The sequence below is a fragment of the Castor canadensis genome, chromosome 2 (assembly GCF_047511655.1).
Source record: "Castor canadensis chromosome 2, mCasCan1.hap1v2, whole genome shotgun sequence".
Taxonomy (NCBI): domain Eukaryota; kingdom Metazoa; phylum Chordata; class Mammalia; order Rodentia; family Castoridae; genus Castor; species Castor canadensis.
In genome coordinates, this window is record NC_133387.1 from 90,621,937 (window position 1) to 90,646,647 (window position 24,711).

The 24,711-nt window shown below is 40.8% G+C and overlaps 1 protein-coding gene across 10 annotated transcripts in view; it reads right to left on the minus strand.

Moving 5' to 3' along the window:
* Positions 1-24,711, minus strand: part of Pde1c (phosphodiesterase 1C) — a 486,798-nt gene that overhangs the window by 357,504 nt on the left and 104,583 nt on the right. For 9 of the 10 annotated variants that reach the window (XM_074065259.1, XM_074065258.1, XM_074065263.1 and 6 more), the window contains exon 3: positions 15,580-15,751. In XM_074065259.1, the coding sequence (XP_073921360.1) occupies positions 15,580-15,751 (172 nt within the window). Of the gene's footprint in view, positions 1-15,579; positions 15,752-24,711 lie in introns of those variants that run through there. The other variant, XM_074065266.1, reaches the window with a different exon arrangement.

Sequence of the window (24,711 nt, forward strand, 5' to 3'; positions counted from 1 at the left end):
TATGAATAATAAAAGAAAAATGAAAAAAAAATAAAGATGTCCTTTTACCCAGTGTTTCCACTTTCAGTTTAAAATTATCTAGATGTAATAAAGGCAAAATAGTATCTGCTGGGTATTGAGGGGGTTGGGGGGAGAGGGAGGAGGCGGAGTGGGTGGTAAGGGAGGGGGTGGGGGCAGGGGGGAGAAATGACCCAAGCCTTGTATGTACATATGAATAATAAAATAAATAAATAAATAAATAAATAAATAAATAAAATTATCTAGATGTATGAGGGTTGTTATCATAGCATTCTGTTAAAGAATGAAAAACTGGGAACCACCTATATATCCACCAACAATGCTGTGAGTAAATAAACTCTCCTACATTCATACACACACACACACACACACACACACACACACACAAACACACAATGTAGCAACATGGAAACTAGGATACATGGTTGTATCCACACCATAATTTCAACTACAAGAATAGGAGTGGATAGTAAGACTTTAGGAGAGATGCCATAGGAGGGATTATATTTGGGGTCTTTTCTCTGTTTATCAAATGTCCAAAACATAAGTATATGGTTTCTATGACACAGTATCATTTTGGAAAAGACAAAGAGAAGAGGCACTTGTGACCCAGAAACTGATGTAATATCTAATTCAACCTACCCACAGTGACAAGATGTGGCAGCCATTAAATACTAAATAAAAATAGTCGGTGCCTCTCAGGCTTTTGAAAGCTTCCACATTCCCAAGAGAAAATGTGATTCGCCCACATTCTGTTGAATTGGCTTTTGGAGGAAGACAACATAAGGGACATTTGGTGACACTTCAGTTATCTAAAATGGCATGGACATATGGCATCTCAATGGGTGGGAAAGCTCATCTGCAGTCATTCCAAAACAGCAGACACTCGCCCCCAGAAAAACACTGTGCCCTGTGAGGAGCAGGGATCAAGGTCCATATCTAGTGATAATGGTCAAGAAAGGCCTTAATGATCATTAAAGAAATAGTGTCTGGGAAGAGCAGAGCACATCAACGCAATGTGGAGGCAGCAGATTGAAGGAAAGCAAGAGAAGGCCAAGGTGGGATGGGAGGAGGATGGTACAGATGAAGCAGTGGTCCTTGGCCCTGCTGTAGCAGCTTGACCCGAGAAGCTTGTCAAAACAACTTTGTAGGACCACCAGTGATGCTAGTTTAAGTGCCATGACTCTATAGTGCAGCCTGGGTAAAAACCACTGAAATAGAAAATAGGAACAAAATCTAAAGAGGATGAGGACTATAAAGTATAGTAAAAAGACATGGTGTTATCTGAGAGTAGATGAAATTATAGCAAGAAAAGAATTTGTTGGTGCTGGTGCTGGGATGCCATTGATGTGGTTCAGAGTGTTAGTGAAGGAGAGTGGTTTTAGAATTCGTAGTCTTTTCTCTCTCTCTCCCTCCCTGTCTCCCTACACACACACACACACACGCACCTCAAAAAGTTGAGCTTGATCCAGATAACCAAGTATCCTGGTGATACTTAACAATTTAAAAAAACTATGATTAATGGAAATAAGGCCGTTCACTAAATATTATTTTTCAGACTTTTGTTAAAATGATCAAATGATCAAATGATCACAGTATCAAGCGGTCCCATGGACCCATCATCCAGCTCCCCCCGTGAAAACATCTCACACAACTGTACTGTGTTGTCAAGTCCAGGAAACTGACATGGACACAATACAATTATTTAAATTACAACCTTTCTCAGATGGCTGGATTATAGGGTGAATTTTTATGAACACTTTCTCATTCCATCCTTCTAGCATCGTTATTTACACTTTGCAGAAAGAAACTAGAGGCTAAGAGAAACTGAGTGACTTCCGCCACATTAGCAAGTTGGGATGGAAGCTTGGCTTTGTTTGATTCCAAGCCTCGGTGCTAAGCCACCCTCCTCTACTATGTCCCCCTCCCACACAGTGCACATCAGCAGGGTCACAGCATTACAAAGTTAGGACCCTGATGAGGGTGATGCTGAAGCCAGTAGGTGGCAAGTGAGTGGAAGACAGGAGCTCATGGCCTGGAGGGATCTCCAGCCCAGCAGCTAAAGCTGCATTCCTAGGCTGACAGCCTGCAGAAGGAAGGGTAGTCAGGGACTGAGGCCTAAGGCAGCCTGTAGGCCAGTGCTACAGTGAGATCATGCTCACAGGAATGGTAGGAAAGAAACAAGCAGGCTTGATTCCCCAACCTCCAGTCAGGTTAGCTGCCACTATCATTCTATGCAACATAACTGGACAAACATCAGGAGGAAAATGCTAGAGAGGAAAAAGAGACAGGAAGCACCTCAAAGGTCTCAGATGTCAGAGGAATTGCTCAGAGCTGAGGAACACGCAAGCATGGCTATGTGACCAGAATATGTTGAGTTCCTTCACACAACACAGAGAGACTGTATATCTTCCAGAACATTAAGCAGGATGCTGAGGCCAAAGTATGTCACAAACTATAATAAAGCACTCCCAGTGCCGACCACTGTGCTCACCACTCTTCCTGACTCCTCTCAGGAACCCCACAAGGAAAAGAATGTCCACTGGCATTGAACAGAGGAAGAAACTGAGCCTCAGCTTAAACTGCATGGTCAAGGTCAAACAGGAAATAAGGAATGGAGCTGGGTTTACAGCCTGAGCTCAGATGATCCCACTACAGCCCTCAATGAAAAGAGGTAGGCTATTCTTCTTAGCAAGGATATTTGACACAGCTGGTAGATACTGGTCAGTGGGAGCAGGGCATATCACAAAATGAGCAGAAAGAGGCAGTGGTACCAATAAGCTCAGGTAAAAGATATTGTTTTCTACCAGATGACTCTACTGGCCATTCTGAGCAGCCACAAGGCAAGGAATTCAGCCTTGGATCTGCTGAAATACATCTTCGTATTCTCAGTCAACTCCTATAAGGTGAATATATTTTAGACTGACAGACAACCCCTACCTCCCTCTGCATACCCTTTGTGCAATTTCATTAGTGACCACCTGGACTTCAGGTGGAATAAAAATATAATGGCAAGTAAAACATTGGATGAAAGAAGAAGCCAGAGTCCAACTCTGAAAAGAAGATAAGAGAGAGGTGGAAAGGAAGAATTCTTTTTGACTGTCAAATATCCTCTAATAAATGCAGAAGGAATGATTGAAACAAACATTTATTCAGACAAGAATCATGAGGTGATGCTAGAACCATTGCATAAGTTTGTGGAGAAAAAGGTTGTTTAGAGTCTAATTGTACCTCCCCAAAGATAACTTAATTACAAAAGGGAGAGAGTACCATACCTCAGGCAAATTTGGCAGACAACCAAGAGATGAAAATCAGTGTCACCAGTAATAGGACAAACCAGCTCTTTTCCTCCTCATCAGGGAACTGACAAGGACAGGACATCACTTATACAATTTTTCTGATAAAACGGGAAATGTGAAGATACACAAAGCAATGATCAGAAAAACCCAAACTGAGGAGCACGCTGCACGACAAAACACTCAGCCCATGTGCCTCAGAACGCCAAGGTAATGAAAGGCCAGGCAAGGTGAACCATTATTCCAGATTAAAGGAGACTAAAGAATCATAACAACTATATGTAATGAATGAGAAAAAAAGAATTGCTATAAAAGATGTTACTAGAACATTTGATGAAATCTGAATATGGACTGTACACTAGGTAATAGTATTATGTCAATATTGAGTTTCCTGATTATGTTAATTTTATTGTAAGAAAACAGCCTTGTTCTTAAGATATACAAGGTAAAACTGAAAGGTCATGCTGTCTACAACTTAGGGTCAAAAGGTTCAGGAAAGAAGATGGATAGGTAGCTGATAGATCTAAAGCAAATGTAGAAAAGTAACAAAAGGTGATTCTAAGTGAAAGGTGGTGATTTTATTAGTCTTGCATTGTTTCTAGTAGTTTAAATATTGCCCAAAAAGGTTTTGTTAAAATGCAAAAGCATTTCTTAAATATAGGCACCTATGGTTTAGCCTAGTGTTATACCTTATTGCCAGATGGTGTAAATTTCCCTGGGAAATTTAACAACCAAGTCTGACTTGGGCCGACTAAAGAATAAAATAATGAGCAAAACACTGCACAAGCACATAAATAAACAACTATAAATCACCCACCCACCCACACAGACACATGCATTTTCCTTCAAAACCTGGGCCATTTTCGCAGAATGAGAATGATGACAAATCCAAGTTTAAAATTTTGGACCCCTAGCTAGGGTAGCTGTTGGAGTCTCCTCTTCCTGTTTGTGACTTTGCAGTGTGCATGATTCATGCTCTGAGGCAGTCTGCAGTTCATCTTCCTTCAAGGTCTTGAGTCTCAGCACCTAAGCCAGAGCTATCGCCTCTTCTAAATGAGGGCGAGTGTGTCTGCAGCTCTCCTGCAAATAGCAATGCTTCCCCAGCCAAGCAGCTCCCAGAGCCTGGAGGTAATTTGTCTAACAAATTCACTTCTAGGCGCACTTAGCAGTAATCAATAAATAGGGAACTGCAGTAGGCTACAGTTATAGGGCTGTCTAGTCAATGACTCTTCGCTACTACTACATTTAGAAGTAATTTAAAATACGGGTTCTCCAATCCATGAAAGGAAATGAATTTTTACAGATTTTTCCCCAAAACTGTCCCTGTACCTCCTCCAGGCACCATACAACCCGCGGATGATCAGTTCCTTGCACTGTTCTTCAATTCTATTGTTACCCAGGAAACCTTCACTTTGATGTTATGTGTGTAGGCAAAATGCAATTACTAATTCTATAACTTAATGAAAAAATATATAGCATTTTTTCTGCCTCAAAGATTTCCAAGACCTCCAAAGATTTCGGCTAGAGAAATAAAACTAAAATCCCTTTCCATGGTACACAACACCGTATCGTATATGATCCTGACTTTACCTTTCCTTTACCTGATCCCAAACTTTACCCACCTCCCCTTCATGTGTTTTAGACACAAATCAAACGGTTCCTTCAACCTCTGCCATGTTTTCTTGCCTCTAGGCCCGGGTCCTCACTGTTTCTTTTGCTTTATCGTGATCCAGAGTGACCTGTCTCATGGTCTATCAAAATCCAGTCAATATATCCATGAATCTACACTGGGTGGGGGGGTGGGGGTGACACACATACCAGTTCAGTTCACTTTGTGTTACTCCCATGCCACTGGAACAAGGAGAGAAGCATTTGTTGCCAGAAAAATTTTAAAAAAAGAAAACAGCAGCTTCCACTAGCAAGGTCAAAACCCCTGTCTTACTACTACTCACAGGAACAAATGTTTCTATAGAGGAAAACACAAGTAACTAAGGTTAATGATGGGAGGAAGGGCTGCAACAGAAGCCAGAGATCAATCACCAGTCAAGTGGTATCCAGATTTGCATTATCACAGAGCAGAGTTTTAAAGTTTTTAGTTAAAGTACCTTAAATAAAGGCAACAGAATCATTCATCATAGAAAGTTTGTGAGGGGTGACAGATGGTGCTTTTGAGATGTTTCCCAGTACAAAGTCCCATGTCACTAGGCCAATCTGTCATTCTACCTCATCCACCATTATGATTTAGCTCCAGGCCTAGTACTTGGGGGAGGAGGGCATAATGTAAAAGAAATGGAAAGGTAGAGCTGCAGTTTCTGGCCTGGGATATTATACAAAGAAGGAAAACTGGCCCAAGAGGCAAGTGAGAGACCTGTGGTCCTCCTCTTCTCTCTCTAGAGACTCCACATCAAAGGAAACTTAACAGTCAGTAAATGGGGAAAGGAAGGTCAAGTTTTAGCTTTCCTTGGTGATCCCTTGGGTTCTGTGTGGTTTGGACAGGTTCCAGAGTTTCCCTCAAGCTCATCCAGCCAAACCTCAGATCTTACTGAGATTGTGACTGGGAAATTTGCCAGTGAGGCTGATGCGGGGACAAAGCAGCCGGGGCTGAAGGCTGGACCATCTGATCCAGAACCATGCAAGAATCACAACCAAACCCCCAGTTGGGTCCAAAGTACTGCCATCTGGGGAAAAGGGCAGGCAAGAGAGGCCAGAACCCGCCTGCTAGCAGGGGGTGCTCGAGTACCAGGGACCATCAGAGGCACACAAATCCAGACATCACCTTGGCAAGGTGGAAAGGGTGAGGAGAGACATCTGAATGAGTGAGAACTTTGCCTGAAGAAACTAAATCAGCTGGGTGTGGTGGTGCACACCTGTAATACAACACTTGTGAGACTGAGGCAGGAGGATTGCAAGTTTGAGGCCAGTCCAGGCTACATAGTAGGACCTTGTTGAAAAGGAAAGGAAAAGGAAAAGAAACTAAGTGATCAGGGGAAAAAAGCATTGTCTAAATATTAAGTTCATATTTGCATTCAAATTAGAAAGTCACATTTTGACAAAGCTGTGACTCTGTTACACAGGTATTTCTCACATCATGATGTCTGTGAGAACCCACAAAGTACAGTTTCTATTAAGTAATTCCCTATTCCCTCTTGACTAACAAAAATAAATCCTCTATCCTCTAATAAGCCAAGTCAAAAAAGATTTAGCAAAGGAACTTGGTGAGGACAGCCCTGGAGAGCTGACTTCTCAGAACACTATCTGTGTTGTAGGCTTCTGAGTTCTTCAGGGCATTTATGCTTTTCTCTCTCTGGCAAGGAATTTCTCTAATATTTGGGAGGTACTGCATTTATACTTCCAGTTCCTAGACTTATACTATGGCATTTATGCTTTCCTCTCTCTGGCAAGGAATTTCTCTAATATTTGGGAGGTACTGCATTTATACTTCCAGTTCCTAGACTTATACTATCCTTGTCATAGTAAGGTGGAGAGCTAATCCAGAAAAACATGAACTGGATTGCAAAACCACAATCTATTCGTTCAACTCACAAATACACCGTAAGCATCTCTGACACATCAAACAGCCAAGGCGCTGAGTCTCTGCCTTCAGAAAAATTAGTACCTAATGCAAAATATAAACAAGTGTAATGTGGATCAGGCCACAATATGGGAACTACAAAGGGTAAAGAAAGTCCATGGGTAAAGAGAGTCAGCAGCCCAGCTGTGGAAGTAGCCAAGTCAGAGCACAGGATGACCTGGCCTTATGATATGCCTCAGATTTCCCCATAAACCTTTATGTCTCTGCTGCTCCCACCGCATAGTTTCTAAGTGCTACCTTCACCCATTAAGCATTCTATTGAATATCTCTTCCTTGTGAGTTTACAGGTAATATATGAAGAAGTTACTGCCTGTATACCTGGAAAGGAAAAACACAATCATCACAGTCTCCATGCTGACCCCTAGCCGTCAAGCTGATCCCAAGCCTTCCTGCTTCCTTCCTTTATTTAGACAGACTTTCAGGGATTCTTTGCACACTTCAGGTCTCTGTATGACCCCTGGCAGAAGCTCCTGTTGCTACTTAGGAAGCCAGGAAGTGTGGAAGTTTATCCACACTGACCATGGCAGTGAAATTTACAGGGGCTCTAGGCTGTCCCAGCCCTCTTCCCCCACTCCTTCCTGAGGGATGATTCTAAAGCAAATCGTTCACACTTTGTAATGCACTGCTAAGAGTTATTGTGAGTTAGGCACTGGGGGACTGAGGACACCTTGGATGAGCTCCATTCCTAGGTGTAGAAAGCTACATTTCCCAACAGCCACATGAGAATGTGTCCTGGCTGAAAACAGAACACTCGTTAGGGAAAGTAAGCCCTAGACTAGGAATCAGCATTTCTCTTGAACAATGGAAACAGCCAAATTTTAACATAATTTAAAATTCTCCCCTCTTATGTTTATAGTTTCTTTACTTAATCCAATGCTTCAAGAAAGTCTCTTGTAGGCAACAAAAAAACAAGACACTGAAGAAAGTTGTGGCCTGGCTCATGTTCATACTAACACTACAGCCTATAGGGAAGATATAAAATGTCAAATACAGAGGCTGACCCAGAATTTCTAGTTCCATAGCATTGGAGCTATGCTCACAGCACCGAGCTGCAATTGGTAGGTGTCCAGCAGAGGATCACAGCATCATGGGACACTGTGCTAACCTAGGTCCTTGGAGAAGCAGATGCCAAGTTAGAATTAGACACACAGGAAGCTTATCAGGGGAAAAAAATCTTTAAGAGAAAATGCTAAAGTTGCTGGTAGAGACTGGAAGGCAGGTCTGACTCCTAGTGAAGGAGAAACAAAGGAAGGTTGCATCAATGTGTCCTTTTTGGCAGTATAGCTCTAAAGAGAACTCACCAAGGCTATCAGGGGTCCTCAAGGCAAAATCCCCATTAGAGGAGCCCAGTAACTCCAAGGAACAGCTCTCCTTAGGACCCCTACTATGCTCAGTGTCCTTGGAATTACAGCCTTGGCCATCATGGGGACACTGCTCCCTGAAGAACATCTAGGCCATGGGTCAAGTACACTTCTATGATCAGAGACATGAGAGCTGCATTTCATGGCAATCACAGGACAAACACCTTCTTTCCCATAATATCAGCATAAGGACCAGGAAGAATGCAAGAGGAGCAGTGTTTACTTTTATCAATTTTGTCACATCTAATGGGAAAATCCATCTCTAAAAACGTCCATAGAAAAAGAGACCTAAATAGTTCCCTAGGGGACTTTGCAATAGAAACTCTTTGAGAAATATTTGGAATTCACTTTCATTTTTCCTCTTGCCAAACTTGAGGGAGACCCTATTCACTTGCATTAAGAAAGATGAGGGGGGAGAAAATACCAATTCCTGGGATGCATCACTAAGTCAGGGGAGTAGGTGCTCCAGATGTTCCCAGTGTGTGACCAACACACGTTGAGAGAAGAATCCATGTTGTCAGACTTCCCATGAGCTAACTGGAAATGCTGACCCATGACTCATCTGGGGTGGAGTCTGAAGCCACAGGAGACTCTGCCACATGCCATGTCAGGTCATCAGCCAGATTGCACATTTCCTGAAAGTAATCAAGTCAGAAACTGACTACTTGGCAACAGCCCCTAGTAGAAAATGACGGCCAAAAGCCAAAATGAGGACAAGTTCAACTTAATTCTGCATGAAAAATGCAATCCATTAAATGGGATTCGACAAGGCCTTAATCTTGTCCATAGCTGAGGTGTGGCTCCATGCAGCTCCGTTCTTGAGAGTGTATTCTTAGTAAGCTATGTATAGAATCTAGCCAGCCTTCGCCAAAGCCCAAATAAGTCTGTTCTAAGTGGGAAGAGAAGCTGTCAAGCCCCTAGCGACTCTCTAGGGTGTAAACATGGTCTTCTTCCAAAGGCAAAGTTATCAGAACCTGGCAACTCAGCCCACTCAGGAAGGCATACGATTCAGGTGAGTAACTGGGATGCCCTGGTACACTACTGCCCACAGAGGTACAGCCAGTGGCCAGCCTTGCTCACAAACATCCATAAGGCTCATATCCTCAGACTGCGGATCAGTGCATGACCCAGCCTCAGAAGAAAGGGTAGGGTACAAAGGAATAATCCTCAGTACTCCTAGGTAGGGTTTTGAAAATGGGGAGAAGAATTAAGGGTTGACATTTCATTAACCTACTTACTCCTAACATAAGCCCTTGATGCTTGTGTTGTTATTTTAGTACTTCACTTTGAAAAATGAGGAAACGAAGCACCTAAACTATGACTCCAATCATGTAGTTTGTTTATTTATTTATTTATTGCGGTACTGGGGTTTGAACTCAGCACCTTGTGCTGGCTAGGCAGGCACTCTATTCAATCATATAGCTTAAACAAGAGTTTGCAAATTCATACTTGAGGGATTCCAAAGTTCTTAGCTCTCAGAAGATGATCCTCAGACTGTTACGTTGCCTGGAGTTTGTTGAAAAGCAGACTCACAAGCTGAACTGGGATGTGTACCTGGCAGGATTCCTCAAGGAATCTGTCTAGACATAAAGTTTGAGAAGCAGTGCCTTAAAGGGCTAATATTCCCAAGGATGTGTAGATTGAAGTAAGTGCAGAATACATAAAACTTTAGTATGGCAACCAGCTTGTAGGACATATGTGATATATATCAAAGAATATATTCAAAGTGCACCCCCAAACTAGTACAACCAATCACACTGTCTTATTTCTACAACAATTCCAGAAACTTGAAAGCTAAGGCGATGTGGTAATAGTAAGACACAAAGGAATGGTCATGGCTTTACAGCCTGGTAGGCTGGATTAATTCTCCAGTTCTGCCACCTGCTGGGTGATTTTGGATAAGTTGCTTGATCTCTCTGTACCTCAATTTCCTGACCTGTATAACTGGGATAATAATTCTCACCTTGCCAAGGTTTGGGGAAGTTAAATGAACAAATGAATGCCCAGTTCTTGGCAAACAGTAGATATTTAGTAAACCCTGGTTTCCTTGGCTTTCAGATGAAACTGAGCCAGTTTCATCTCTGCAAATATGTACACCGGAGGCTGGGGAGAGAATGGGCTCTCCACAGTCAGCTCCTTCCTGTTCTCTTGGGTCCTCTAGAGGCAGGTAATGAGATTCCTGCCCCAGTCAGGCTGGGTGGGCTTGCCTATTGTCCCTAGCCCAGGTTAAATGCATTGTCTGTTCTCCTTCAAGAAAAGCCTGGACACAGTATCGGGCTGGAGGGACAGAACATGAAGAACAAGAAAAAGACCCGGGGCAAGTTTCCAGGGGAGTCACCTTTTGGGCACAGAAGCCTTTTGTTTATCTCCCTTTCCCACTTTCTTCCTTTTAAGAGTCTCAGGTTTTGGAAGGAATCTTTTCATGCTAAACACTTAGAGAGCTCTCAGGGCACAGTGTCATGTCTGCACCTGGCGCCCCAAATCCGCCTTTCATCCACCTCCTCTGTATGTGCGGGCTCAAGGGCACCAGGGAGTGCTGGGACAAAAAACAAATTGATACTTCCTGAGCACGTTCTGGATGCTGCCCACTGCTACCTCCTTCACGTTCATTATCTCCTGTAAATCCTCCCAGCAACCCTGGAAAGTGGATCTCTCTATAGCTATTTCGATATACAACAATAAAACTGAGACCAAAATAGGTATGTGGCATGCTAAAATTAACAGAGCAATGTATTTTCTACCTCAAAGGGGCAGAAAACATCATCTAGTCCAGTAATTCTCCAAGACTGTTGCCTTGGCATCATCTCATTAGAAAAGCACATTCTTGGGCTCCCTCAAGAATTTTAACAAGACTGTGCCAAGAAACATAGCATTAGCTTTGTTACAACACCCCAGCAAAGAAAGGGACAAGAGAGGAGAATGTCAGAGCCATATTTAGAATTGAGATACTGTTTGCACTTCCCCCATCCATCAACGTACAGTCCTGGGGGAAGAAAAGTGGTCCCACTCACTTTCCAAAATCCTTATTTCTAAATCTGCATGTCAAGCTCTAGCTTTCAGCAACACCCTCTGGCATTATTGGTAACTGACATAAATAGTGTTGGCCACCAATGGCAGTCTGGGGGTGTTTCTAAGACAGACTTGGGGTGTCTGGGGCTACCTTATTGGAAGAGGAGCCCAGGACTTGCTTGAAGCTTCATTTGAGTGACAAGCATTTTTTTTTATGAGAACCTACAGGTGATATGTTTACTTGGGGTGGCATCTCAGGGGCTGGTAGAGAATAAGTAGATTCTCAAGTCCCCCAAAGCTGCCCCTTTCTGATCAACAACCTTCAAACCATTGTCCTTATTAGTTTATATTTGAATTCTGTCAGAACCACAGGCTGTACCTCTCTGGGCCATTTTCTTCTCTACAGTGGACAGCATTATCAGGTGACTCAGTCGTGCCTGACAATATAAGAATAGCTATTACCATATTTGCACCTGGGTTACTGGGGGAGACTGAGAATACAAACTTTTTTGAAAAAATACACTATTTGTAAACTTATAAACACTACCTATCTTTGAAAATAGTAAGAATTTAACTTTAGAGCAGACTATCCTTTTGATGTGGAAAGAGCTACTAGAATTAAAATATTATGCAAATATTAAAACAGTGCTCTCTTTCTCTTGGAGGTGGCTTATATAAATTTGCTTTTGTCAACTTGAAGACAGCTACAAAAGACTTGCAGGAAAGTGAAATTAGGCAACTGACCCCTTCCTTTTGAGGAATGACATTATTAGAAGGTGTCGTAGAAAAGCTGTGGCAGTGCCAATTGAGATCAGATGTCAGAAAAGGACAACAGAGGCATTGCAAAGAGACACCACAAGCAAGAGATCTGGGTCCGTGGTATTGACCCATGCTGTTCTGAGGTCAGAAAGTGACCCTTAGATAAGACCCTTTTTCCCTGGCAGATGATAGAAGGCAAAGCTGGATATGGGTTGATACTTAAATCACTGTCAGGAAGCCCCAGGAGCCATTTGGAGTAGTTAGGGAGGAGAACCCCAGGAAAAGCTAGTATTTCCCAATAATTTGGCACAGTAGGCTTATTGCTATTGTACTTGGGATCCTGCTTGATAGTAAGTGCTAACAACTATATTTCATGTCCCTAGATTCCAAATGCCCTCCAAGCATGAACAAGGAGAAAGAAAAGTGAGTAACCAAAGTTGTCACTTATCCTGTATCACTCAATGGTAATGACTACAGAGGAGCTATAAGAAAACAGACCATGGTGATTTCTGGAAGCCATGTGTTCCTTCTCAGCAAATAAAAGCCCCCAGAACTGAGAGGTACAGCATGTTAACAATCACATGTGGAGATCCCCCAATTTTGTGTGTGCATATGTGTACACACACACACACACACACACACACCACACAGGGCAGGGTGACTGAGGTCTGGATTTCAGAGTTAGAGAAAAAAAAAAAAAACCCAACACTTCAATCTCTGCAGAGGAAAGACTGCCCCATGGTGGTGAAGAGTTATCATTAGTACTGAGAGCAAAAATAGAATGATCACCATTCAAGAAGTCTAGGGCAAAAGTGAGACCCTATCTCAAAAATAACCAGTACAAAATTTCTGGAGTTGTGAATCAAGTGGTAGAGTGCCTTTCTATCAAGCCCAATGCTCTGAGTTCAAATCCCAGTACCACCAAAAAAGAAAAAAGGAACAAAATAAAATAGTGCATTAATACAAGAGTAATCTTGATACTACTCTAATTTATTGATTAATAAGTAGATTTTTCCCATACCTGAGTACTTTCCTTATAATAACTTATTTACAACTGATTGTGACTACTACAGTTAAGGATAGGCATGTGACAGAACATTCACCACCTAACATTGCCATTGAGATCAACTATCATTTTTGGGAAGATGAATGGTTTCAAAAATAGCACACAGTTATTTTTAAGGGCACCAATAAATGAATGGCCAGAGCCAATGGATTTCTAACATCAGTTGCTAAAAGGTTGGCATATTTGTACCCGCTATGTCCTTTCTACTGTGCAAAGTGTTACAAATGTATAATCTATTTCAGGAACCAAGACACTGACACATGGAACTAGCAGATAAAATGCAGTGCCATCAACCAGTAAATTCTCTCTACTATTTTCTTAAAGCTTTAAGGAGTTTATTTGAGCATTCAGCAATTCATGAATTCAACAGCACCAGATCACAAGGGTTCCACTCCATTCTCTTTATTAAAAAGCACAAAGGGAAGGGGTGATGATAATGGAGATGGGCCCACAAATAAGATGCTCTTTCTGTGAAAATAACTCTAGCTGTTCATTGAAGAAGACAATGAATCTGGTTGAGGTAGAAGAAATATTTATGAGAACATTGTGAAGAGGTTGGCTTCAAGGTTAGAGCACATAAACCAAGAAAGCCACAGTCACTTAAAGAGAATTGCAGACTCACAGGAGGAACTTCTCTCAAGAGGAGTGGTTTTTATTTTAGTCACAATCCCACCCCTGGGGATATACCCAAAGAAATGTGACACAGGTTACTCCAAAGGCACCTGCACACCCATGTTTATTGCAGCGCTATTCACAATAGTCAAGTTATGGAAACAACCAAGATGCCACACTACTGACAAATGGATCAAGAAAATGTGGTATTTATACACAATGGAATTTTTCTCAGCCATGAAGAAAAATGAAATCTTTTCATTTGCAAGTAGATGGATGGAACTGGAGAACATCATTCTGAGTGAGGTTAGCCAGACTCAGAAGACCAAAAATCATATGTTCTCCCTCATATGCGGTCTTTAGATCAAGGGCAAATACAACAATGTTTTAGGACTTGGGTTACACGACAAGGGGAGAACATATATGGGAGGTACAGGGTTAGATAGAAAACCCAAAACATGAAAGCATTTGATGTCCCCACTCCAAAGGAATTAATATAGAAACCTTAAAGCAACAGAGGTCAACATGAGAAGGGGATCAGGAACCAGTGGTAAAGATCAGTTAGAGATGACTCAACCTGGGTTGTGACACATCTGTACATGAAAGCAATGCTAGGACTCTCTCTGTATAACTGTCCTTATGTCAACTAGCAAAAATGCTATGTCTTTCTTATTATTGCTTGTTTATGTTCTTCAATGGAACTGGAGAAAAGCGCAGAACAGGTTCTGCCTGGAAGGGAAGGGGGAGGGGGAAAAGGGTGGGGGGCAAAGGGGAGAAATGACCCAAATATACACATGAATAAATGCATAAAAAAATTTTATAATGCAATAACCAAGCCCTTTCTAAGAATGAACAAAGCATTTTCCTGAAATTCTTGTCATGCCAATGTAGCATAAAGAAATCCAAGTTCCTACTCATCACTTCTCTTCAGAATTCACCTATAATTCAATCTGCATAAGAACTTCTACACAATGAAATATATTTTTTCAAATATATTTTTGAAAAATATATATTTTTTCATGGGCTCAAGAGTTGTCTGAAGTCTTCATTAACCTTTCATACGAAGAGTATGAAAGTCTGTAGCAGAAAGGAAAATGACAGAGGTAAAAGTAAGGTAACAGGAAGAAAAGAGGGGAGGAGGGAGAACTGGAAACACGAAATCTTACTTTCTGATTCCAGTTGACTACTGTACTGTAGGTACTACTGTATGACCCTTTCAGAAAAAGAAATTCCCTTTTTTACATCATATTCATAACCCAGATTGACTTTTTCAAAAGATGGGTTAAAAAGGGACAGAAATGTGATAAAAATGGAGTACAATATGAAAAGAAAATATAAGAGTTCTCTGCAAGGTTATGCAGTACTAAATTATAAACAAGAATAGAGTAGAAGCCAGAACTTTCAGTGTTATTTTCAGTCAGCAGCAGCTCTCTCTTCTCTGACAACCAGAACCCTCCGCCCCTACACACACCCAGCAAGAGACTCTAAAGACACAGGACTGAATGAACTCAACCACATGCTCTTTCTCTGTGCATTTATCTGGATATGTCATCCTCCTTTGAAACAAAAAATTCATCAATCCAATTTAAATTGCCAACACCAGGAAGTCCTGTGTCTCAGCATTTAAATGTCAATACCAATTAAATACCAACAGCAACTTAACTACTGATAGCATCTTCACTCCATTCAGGAAATGCAGCCACAAGTCCATCCCGCACTGACTCCCACACTCCTTCATCAATTCTAATTTACTCAGTGCAAAAAGATGAAACCAGTTTGCTGGCCCTGCTGACTAGGCATCCAATGGGATTGAAACAATTCCTCAAGCAGATAAGAAGGAACAAACTGAGTTCTCATCCACCAAACCTGAAAGATGTCTTCACCAAGGCTTCTGGGCTATCCAGCTGCGGCAATTCATCTGCTAAGATTTCCTCTGGGGGCCGGGTATCCTGAACAATTGTTGGCCTTGCCTTCTCCTTGACATTCCCTGTAAGCCCGTCAATGAGGGAATTCCACAGACAGTTCTGTGACTTAGACCCTGAGGATGAGAGAAAAAATGATGTGCAGGTGAATAACCAACCAACTCTGTCCTGCCTTTCCCACTCAGGGTGGTTGAAAGCAGAGCAGGGAGATTTGTACATTTTCCATCATATCCACCAATGCCAGAGGCTCAAGAAGAGACTGGTCAGTAGTAACTTATGAGGTACTCAGGAATTTTAATATTTATATGCAGAAAATAGGCTAGCACTGAATATTTTGACTTATAGATAGGTATTATGGATAAATCCTGTCTCCTTCAGGAAGTGATCAGCCCCCAAAACCTGTTAGCACCACAGGTTTCTACTGAGATGTTTATTCAGTAATTGTAAGTATACAAAGCACTGCCATTTTAGAGAAGAGTAGTGATGTTCAGACACAAGCTTCTCCTAAGATCTCAGCTTGCCCAAGGCCAAGTTTCAAGACTCCCTTCTATGAACTTTATAAAAGAAGCCTATGAATAAAATTTTTTAAAGTAGAGTTTGAGAACATTACCATTACTGCTGCCATTGGCTCTGCCAGTTATGCTCTAGTCAGAAGAAAGAAACATTTTGTCAATGCACAAAAACACTGTCAGGTGGCCAAGCCACACACAAGTGGAGCTGTGTCCATCAAGAGGGAGTTGATTTTTCCCACCCTGTCCATGCAGAAGGAATGTCTCTTTCTAATTCACACAAAGGCTTGTTAAGGGACATGAATGATGTGCGGGGAGGTGTCAGAAGCAGTACCAGCTAATGCACATTGTGCATGTGACAGGTGGCTGTAAAGAGATGTGTGTGCACATGGATACCTCATCAAGACCCAGGCCACCCCAGAGAAAATAATTAACAAGACCTCATCTTAATAAATAAGCTGGGTGTGGTGGCAGAGGCCTGTCATCCCAACTATACAGAAGGCCATAGGTAGAAGGAGTGTGGTCTAAGGACAGCTTTGGAACTAGAATCACTACTTGAAAAATAAAACAAAAAGCAAGAGGTGGGGCTCAAGTGGTAGAGTGCCTTCCTAGCAAGTCTAGCAAGTGGAAGTCCTGAGTTCAAACTTTGGTACCACCAAAATTTAAAAAAAAAAGAGCACATGCCTGGCAGGAAACAGGCTTTCAAACCCCCAAAATATAAGACAGTTTTTCTTAAAGGCCTAATCATCTATCTTAATAGGATCTGGTCTTGTAAATGAAGGTCTGGTTGTATGACAATGAGAACCTCTTGTATGTGAACGAAACTCACTCCAGGAACAAGAGCAGCCTGTTTTCTCAATTTTGGTCTATGATGGCCTTACAATAAATTTCCTGTGCATTTGTGGGAGACCAGTAACCGAATGGACCGAGAAGAAACCTTGACGTGGTCATGGCCATGTCAAGGACCTCTGAGCTGCAAAGGCATGGCCCCAGCTTAAAGGAAATGGACAAGGTTCAGCATGGCTGCCTTGCACAGGAAGCAGGATGTTTTTGCCTTATGTGTCCTTGTCTAAAGGTAGACAAGGACAGCTAGAATAGAAAAACAACTCACCATAGTGTCCTTGTTCCTGCTGACTATGTGACTTGGCCCATGAGAACCTCACTTGACTTCCATATGCACTGCATTAAAAAACACACTTGAATGCAGAGGGGGTCACCCGGTCACCCGTGTCTCTCATCAGGAGCATCCGACCCACCTGATCCCAGCTTTTCTCAATGTCTGTCTTTGTCTTTCTTCTAATCCCCAGGCGCCCCTAGTCAGGTTAACGTACTTGTTCACACTGGCTGTGACATGCATTTCTCAACATTTCCCTCATTTTTTTCATTCTATAAACATACCGAATTCCCTTAATGTGCCAGGTCCCACTCCAGGCCCGAAAATAGAAAGATAAGTGAGGAGTTGGGAAAGTGGAAGGAAGTGTTGGGCATAAATGTTCAGTGAATCTTATTTATAACTTCTATACAGTCTTCTTTTAAATTCAGTGGTGTATCTTTGTATCTTTGACCCATTAGCAATCACAAAAAAGGGGAGAGGGGTAATATGCCATAACTAAGAGGGAACCTGAGGAGGGCTCACCTACCATCCTAGGACCTCAGGAAAGCTACATGAGAATATAGCATAGGATATGGTGCTAAAGCAGGAAAAGCACAACAGTCAGGGGTCAGACATATGCAAAGCTCAGAGGCACAGCAAACTTGCTCACTGAGACTGGAGCAAAGAGAGGGGGTGCTCTCTTTGAGAAAAGCCTGAAGGCTAGTTGGAGCAGTTGTAAATAAAGTACTTATATTAAACTAATCAGTTTCAAATTTCTCTTGTGGGTAAAAAAGAATGCAAGATTTTTAAGATGTCTATGTTTTAGAAAGGAGACTGGCATGCTTAGAGCACTGACCCTGTGAATTACAGGAAGGGCTCCAAGAGTACAATGAAACCAGGCATATTATCTGTAACAGAAATAACACAACCTTGCACACACATATGACTAATTCTTAAATATCTGCAGGTGTGATTACTAAACCACAAATTCATTGAAAAGCATTCATAAATTCATAATAGCGTTTTCACTATTTTCTCAGGCAGTGAATCAAAAGGATATGAGATCCAAGCCACCTCTCCACTATGGGTCCCAAGCAGACATGTAATGATGCCTCCAAAAGACACACTAATAGCTACAAAGACACACTGATGTGCTAAAAGAAGACTGTGGTGTAAGATATAAATAGCACGAACTTAACATTCACCTTCAGCTCCCCTTCCACTTGCCTTTCCCTTCTAAGAAGCAAAACAATATACTCAATCTCCCAGTTTGTCTTGGTGCTGATGCTGATATAGGTATAGCTAGCCTTGTGTTATAATTCTGACCCAAAGAAAGGTAGGTGGGAATTCCTGAGGTTAATGTCTCTTTCCGAATAAAAATAGGGAGACATTTCTTGTTGCTTTCCCTCTTTTCCCATTTTTCCTGGCTTTCTTCTTCCTGCTGAAAGGTGGTTATGTTGTTAAAGCTGCAGTGCTATCTTGTGACCACTAGGTAATAAGTATCATGATAAAAGCCTGTATCTTGCATATGTCTGAGTGGAAAGATGAAAAGAGCCTGAGTCTACAACAACACAGCCAAACTGCTGCCCTGATCTCCCTCATCTTCAAACATCTTGATGTGAGACAAATACCTACTCATTACACTATCAGGTCTTTGGTTATTTGCAGCCAAATGCATACATATTAATCACATAACAAAAAGATGGCCCCCTATCCAAACTGTGCCATCCATAAGACATGAGGAATTGGTATTTTAATAAATCCTCCACTTATTAAAGGCATAATTATTTTGCATACTTTTTCTCCTATTAAAACTACTAACTTATTAAATGTGCACAGATAAAACACACTACAATTTTTATGACTATTTTGGCATTCCTTCTTTTTCTTTTTTAATGTTCTGGAAAACAAGAAAAATGGAAATGGCCTAGTTTTCTCTTGACCATTGAGAATTCAGAGAACAATTATTCCCACATGGCATTTTATGTGTTTTTTTTGTTTTATTTATTTATTTATTTTAATTACAAGGGGGAGGAGAGACTTTGTTCAAGAAAATGTTGGAAATTGGTGACATGGAGAATGTGTTGCTTCATGAGCCTGGAACTGGGGTGCAGCAAATCAGCTGTTAAAAAAAATATGTTGCTAGGAAAAGTCAGTGATGTTAAAGACAGATAGAAAAGCAAATAGAATCAACAGGACTTGGGTGCAGAAGATAAAGAAGAGAGAAAGTAAGACAGATGGAGGAGTCTGCTGGACAGACAGGTAGACTGTGAAGGCATCAGAAGATTCTGGGCTAGAGCAGCTTTGTATCCACAGTTGAATTGTGTTTGGCAAAGTAGTGTTTCAAGAAAGAAAACTCAGACGACGATCCTCTCCATGTTCATGAACAGAAAACATGCAGATGATGAGTACGTGAGTAAAAAACATTTCCATCACAACTGAGAGGAAAAATGTTCACAGCATGACAAAGTGAAAAAAATACCTTCTTTATTAAACTCAAGCAAAAGTTAGAAAGCTAAAATAATGAACTTTTAATGAAAGGAGATATCAAAATCTATCCCTGTCCTGGGCTATTCTAGCCATTACCCTACTTGAGACAAACTGTAGTTAAGTAGAACTTGGGCTCCATCCACAGGATTTAATTATAAGACCTCATTAATGCAGCCTTACTTATAACCTAGCCCTAAGGCACAGATCCCAGTGAGGTCCAGGAAACTGGAGAAATATGGACATCATTTGGAAAATGTTTATTTCTGCTTTAATCTCTTTCAGGAGGCAAATGATTGATAACTGCCTGCATCATGGGAAAACGTAAGAATATGCGTATGCCTACAGGATAAGCCCACTGATTCATGAAAACCTCCAACAGAGTGAACTTAGATCTATGCTCCCCCAATACTGTAGTGCAGTGCTGAGCATGTCAAAGTGTGCTGAATGGTTCAATACACACAGAAACCTTCATGCATCATATCTTCACTGAAGAAAATATGAAGAGCCAATAATAATAATAATAAAATAATAATAATGCAGCTGCTAATTGACACTTTTTAGAAAAGTGAACTGTTTTCCAAAAACCCCTTTGCAAAAACTGTCAAGGAAAAATTGAAGATTTCAAAATGGACAAAAAAGTTCATTGACTATTCTGTCTACCTCCCCCTCCCAGGCAGGTTATCTCTACCTTTCATTATTTGAAACTATTTTACATTCCTACAAATTGGAAAAAGCTGAAGGTAATGCAAATGGTACCTGTCTATAGAAATGTAAACAAGGTCTCATGGAATGCAACTAAGTATTTCCTTGTAGATGCTGATAAGTCTTGAAAGTTTTACATCTATTAAGCAAATTCATTTCAGGATTCCTGAATGATCTTATATATGTATCTACTCTTTGGATTCTCCTCCAAACTAATTGCAACACTTTAATGGTTTCTTCATCAATTAATGAGTTAACTGAGATCTTGGACACATGGTTACTTTATGTGAATTTTTAAAAATTATCCTTTAGCACCAACAAAATCCTCCCACTGTTTATGACCAACATTTGCTACACTCTTTGAGAAATTCTCCTATAATTGGGATAACTACATTTAGTGGCCCCTTGAATTGATTATAGAGCATCCATACATTGGCATACTATGCCAATCCCAAAAAGAAAGAATTCTGTAAGCTGATAAGCAGTAATTTCCAAGATTTATTATAAGGGAGGAGCAACATACATGATAATTTATATTTTGCTATCTCTTGAGTAAGAAACAAAAGGAAACGTATTGCTTATATTTGTGAAAACACACACACACAAAAAAAAAAATGGACCAAAAACCATGAAAATGGATTCCTATAAGAGATGATTTGGGAAGAAGGAGATCACACTAGAGATGAGAGAATGTCTTCACATCTATAGATAGTTTATGCTGTTGAACTACGTAAGTACTTTAATATTTGAAAAACAAAATCACTAAGGAATTAATAAGCCCTAAAATTGGAGCAAACAGAAACAAATAAACATAACTTATATATATAACCATAATTGAAAGTTAGAGGTTAGCATCTTTTGAAATACTGTTCTCCAATGGTGCATCTTTAAGAGATCAATTCTATGTGTACACATACACACACCCTGTGAAGAAATCTTGAATTTCCTTTAGTTGATTTGGTGTCAATGATAACCATGAAGCATTAATTCTAAAGTGTGATATATATACTGTAGGTGATAGAAAATTAGCAACTTATCATGAGAGCTCTTGCTTTAGGAAAAATAATATCAATAAGACAATGGGAAAATGTGCTAAAGAGCCCTGTGATGTGGAGTTTGAATTAGAACAATCAGTAAACCCATGATTCTATTTGGCATGCCTTAAGGACATGCTTGATGACTGAATTAATGAATAAATGATGAACTATTTTTCAAAAAATAAAACAGTAAGGTGAAATGTGAGTAAGAATAGCTTTAACAATTTTTAAAGAGTAAACAAACAATATCACCTTATACAGAGAGACAGTGCCTTCCTGGATCTACCCATGCGTGAGTATGAAGCAGTTTCCACAGGATCAGAGGGTCTACCTGAATGGGCACATACTGATGACTAGGGACATCTCTAATACTCCACTGAAATTATTCAGACTTGCCAATCCTAAATCTGCTTGCACTGCCTCACCTGTTCCTTCCCATAGAAATCATAATAAGTCCCTTACCACTAAGCCCCCATCTCCTCCTGCCTCATGACCAACATCAGTGCTTCCTTTCATGACCCCCCATGGTATGATGTGCCCTCTCTAATTGATATCTATGTGCATAACAAACTCTATTTTTATTGTCAGTCATCTGCTGACCTGTTGGACAGGTCAACTGGGGATCAGTGCTACAGGAGTCTTCAGAGGCATTGTGGAAGATACCCCAATGATTCCCCTGAGCAACGAAAGAAGTGTTTATCTGCAGGCTGTCCTGCCTGTGGGCAAAGATAACCCGTACATGTTAATTCCCTATCTTTTCCAGGGTCTACCCATGCACGAGTATGGGGCAATTTCCAATAATTAGAGAATCTCTGGGGCAGAAATTAAGAGAAAATGATGTATCCACAGTTTTTTAAAAAAGCACCCAGAAGAAATGAAGCCAGGCTCCAAAGATGTGGGCATCTTTGGGACATATAGGGTGCCCAAACAGTCTTTGTATTCTAGAAAATACAGCAGAATCCTATTTGTTACTCATTCCTGCCTTAGAAATGTCACAATGGGGCCCTGCATTGGTTCATCCCAGCTCAGTCTGGTGTGAGTCTTTGGAGAAAAATCTCTCTTCCTTGAACTCTGAGTGTGGAAAGAAAACCTCTTCCTCTGATCTTCCATGTACATGGGCAGAATACTCTCCAAGAGCACTGGAAAAGTCTTCTCTGACAAAATGAAAAGTAAAATTCCCCCGTTCTGATTTATTTTAAGCTGATATTGAAAGCATGAAATGTTTTTGACTAAATAGAGGCAAAAATATGGAAACAAAGAGCCACACAGGTCTTTCTCAATAACATCAAAAACCCATGAGAAATCATAGGTAAAGTAAGCCTTCAGGGCACCAAAAATATTGGGGCTCAGGTGCAGGAGATGAACAACTCCATTCAGCCCACTTCATCTCATCTGCTTCCCCTGCTCCCCTCCACACCCCTGGCTGTCCTCTTCCCCTGGCTTGCTCTTGATTCAATGCCTACCATATTCTCCTTTCCTGTTCTCTTCCCTCTCTGTCCCTATCATAAATCTCTCTTTTCTCTTTGCAAAGACAACTTTCCATGTACCCCCATAAACGCTCCAGACTGATTATAAATCCTCTAGACTCACAAACTCTGCTCGCAGCATCTGTACCACTGACACACCAAGAGAACATAAGTGCTCAGATTCTCATGTGACAAACAGTGCTCAGTACTTGCTAGGTGCTGTGTTTTGTCATGATGCCTGAACCTGAATTACCTTCTTTAATAATCAAATCAACCCTTCAAAGTAAGTATTACTGAAACATTGTTGAACACTAAGACATTAAGGCTCCAAAAGATCAAATTTTAGAAGAGGTCACAGAGTTAGAAAACAATAGATTGCTTTGATCCCAAACCTCCATTTTCACTCATGGTTCTGAGTGATGCATCACACCGTTTGTAATTTATGAGCAAACTAAGATACACCCAGTGTAGCTCAGGCAGAATACGCCACATTTCTAAATATGAAGCCCACTACTTTTTACATAAGAAACAAGATTCACCTTGTCTGCAACTGGGGAGAACCCAGACTTTTGTTAGACCAGTTTGCAGCTTTAGGAAAGGGAGTTTGGCTGCAGGAGAGGATGAATAATGCAATGTAAATTTAATGGGCTGAGAAAAGACAAGAAAGCAAGAAAATGAGATAAGAAGAATCTAAATCAGAAGTAACTCTAGATTCATTCTGTAGTGTGGCTAAGGGAGGCATCCTGATAAATTGCTAGCAGGAGTTCAAGGTGATGTGGTAATCCCATTTAAATCTGACAAGTGACTTATCAACTTGGTTCTGGATAAAAATGCACAAAGATTATGCTGGCAGAAGGCTGGGGATTTAGAATCTGGTGAAGTATAGAGAAAGGAAAAGATTTAATTCTCCTGAAAGAAGGAGAAAAAACATTCCTGGAAACCCTCAATGTTCCCCAAAATATCTATAACATGGGTTTGTACCTCTAGAGGACAAAGTTCCTAACACTGCCAATGGGTAGGAATATTGGGGCAGAAGTACAGAGGAATCAGAATGAACATAATAAATTCCAGGTGAAGAGCTGTAAGCTCACTAAAACAAAGCAATAATGATAGTACAAAACATAAAGTATCGATAACATTTTGAATCTCTTAATTCAGTCACATAGATATTATTCTACTATTTTCAATATACTAATTCTCAATTTTAGAAACTTGTCAAAAATTCCTGCAATTTCAAAGAGATTTGAAAATTTACCTCCATATCACACACATTGGGGGTGGAAGGAAGGGCTCCCTCATCAAAATGTAAGAATACATTTGATTTGGGATGGCATATGAATTCTCAAATGCACTAGAGTTTATTTCTGAGTTATCCTGTCCTTTTTTTTAGTGGCTAGATCATGTTGTTGTTGATTTTATTTGCTTTTTAACACCTGGATATGATGGTTTGAATCTAAAAAGGTCCTCCAAAGATTCATGTGTTAAATACTTGCCCCTTGGCTGATGAGCATTTGATTATTGATTGGATCATGAAGGCACTAACTTTATCACTGGATTAATCCATTGATGAATTCATGGATGAATGGACTATTAAGAGGTGACAACTTCCTAGGTGGAGGAAGTAAGTCACTGGGGCATGACTTTGAAGAATATATCTTGTCCTGGGATCTTTTCTCTCCATCTCTCTACTTCCAAGCTGCCATGAGGTGAGCAGCTTTGCTCCACCACCTGCTACCACCATGATGTTCTTCCTCACTACAGCCTAAATGCAATGGACCC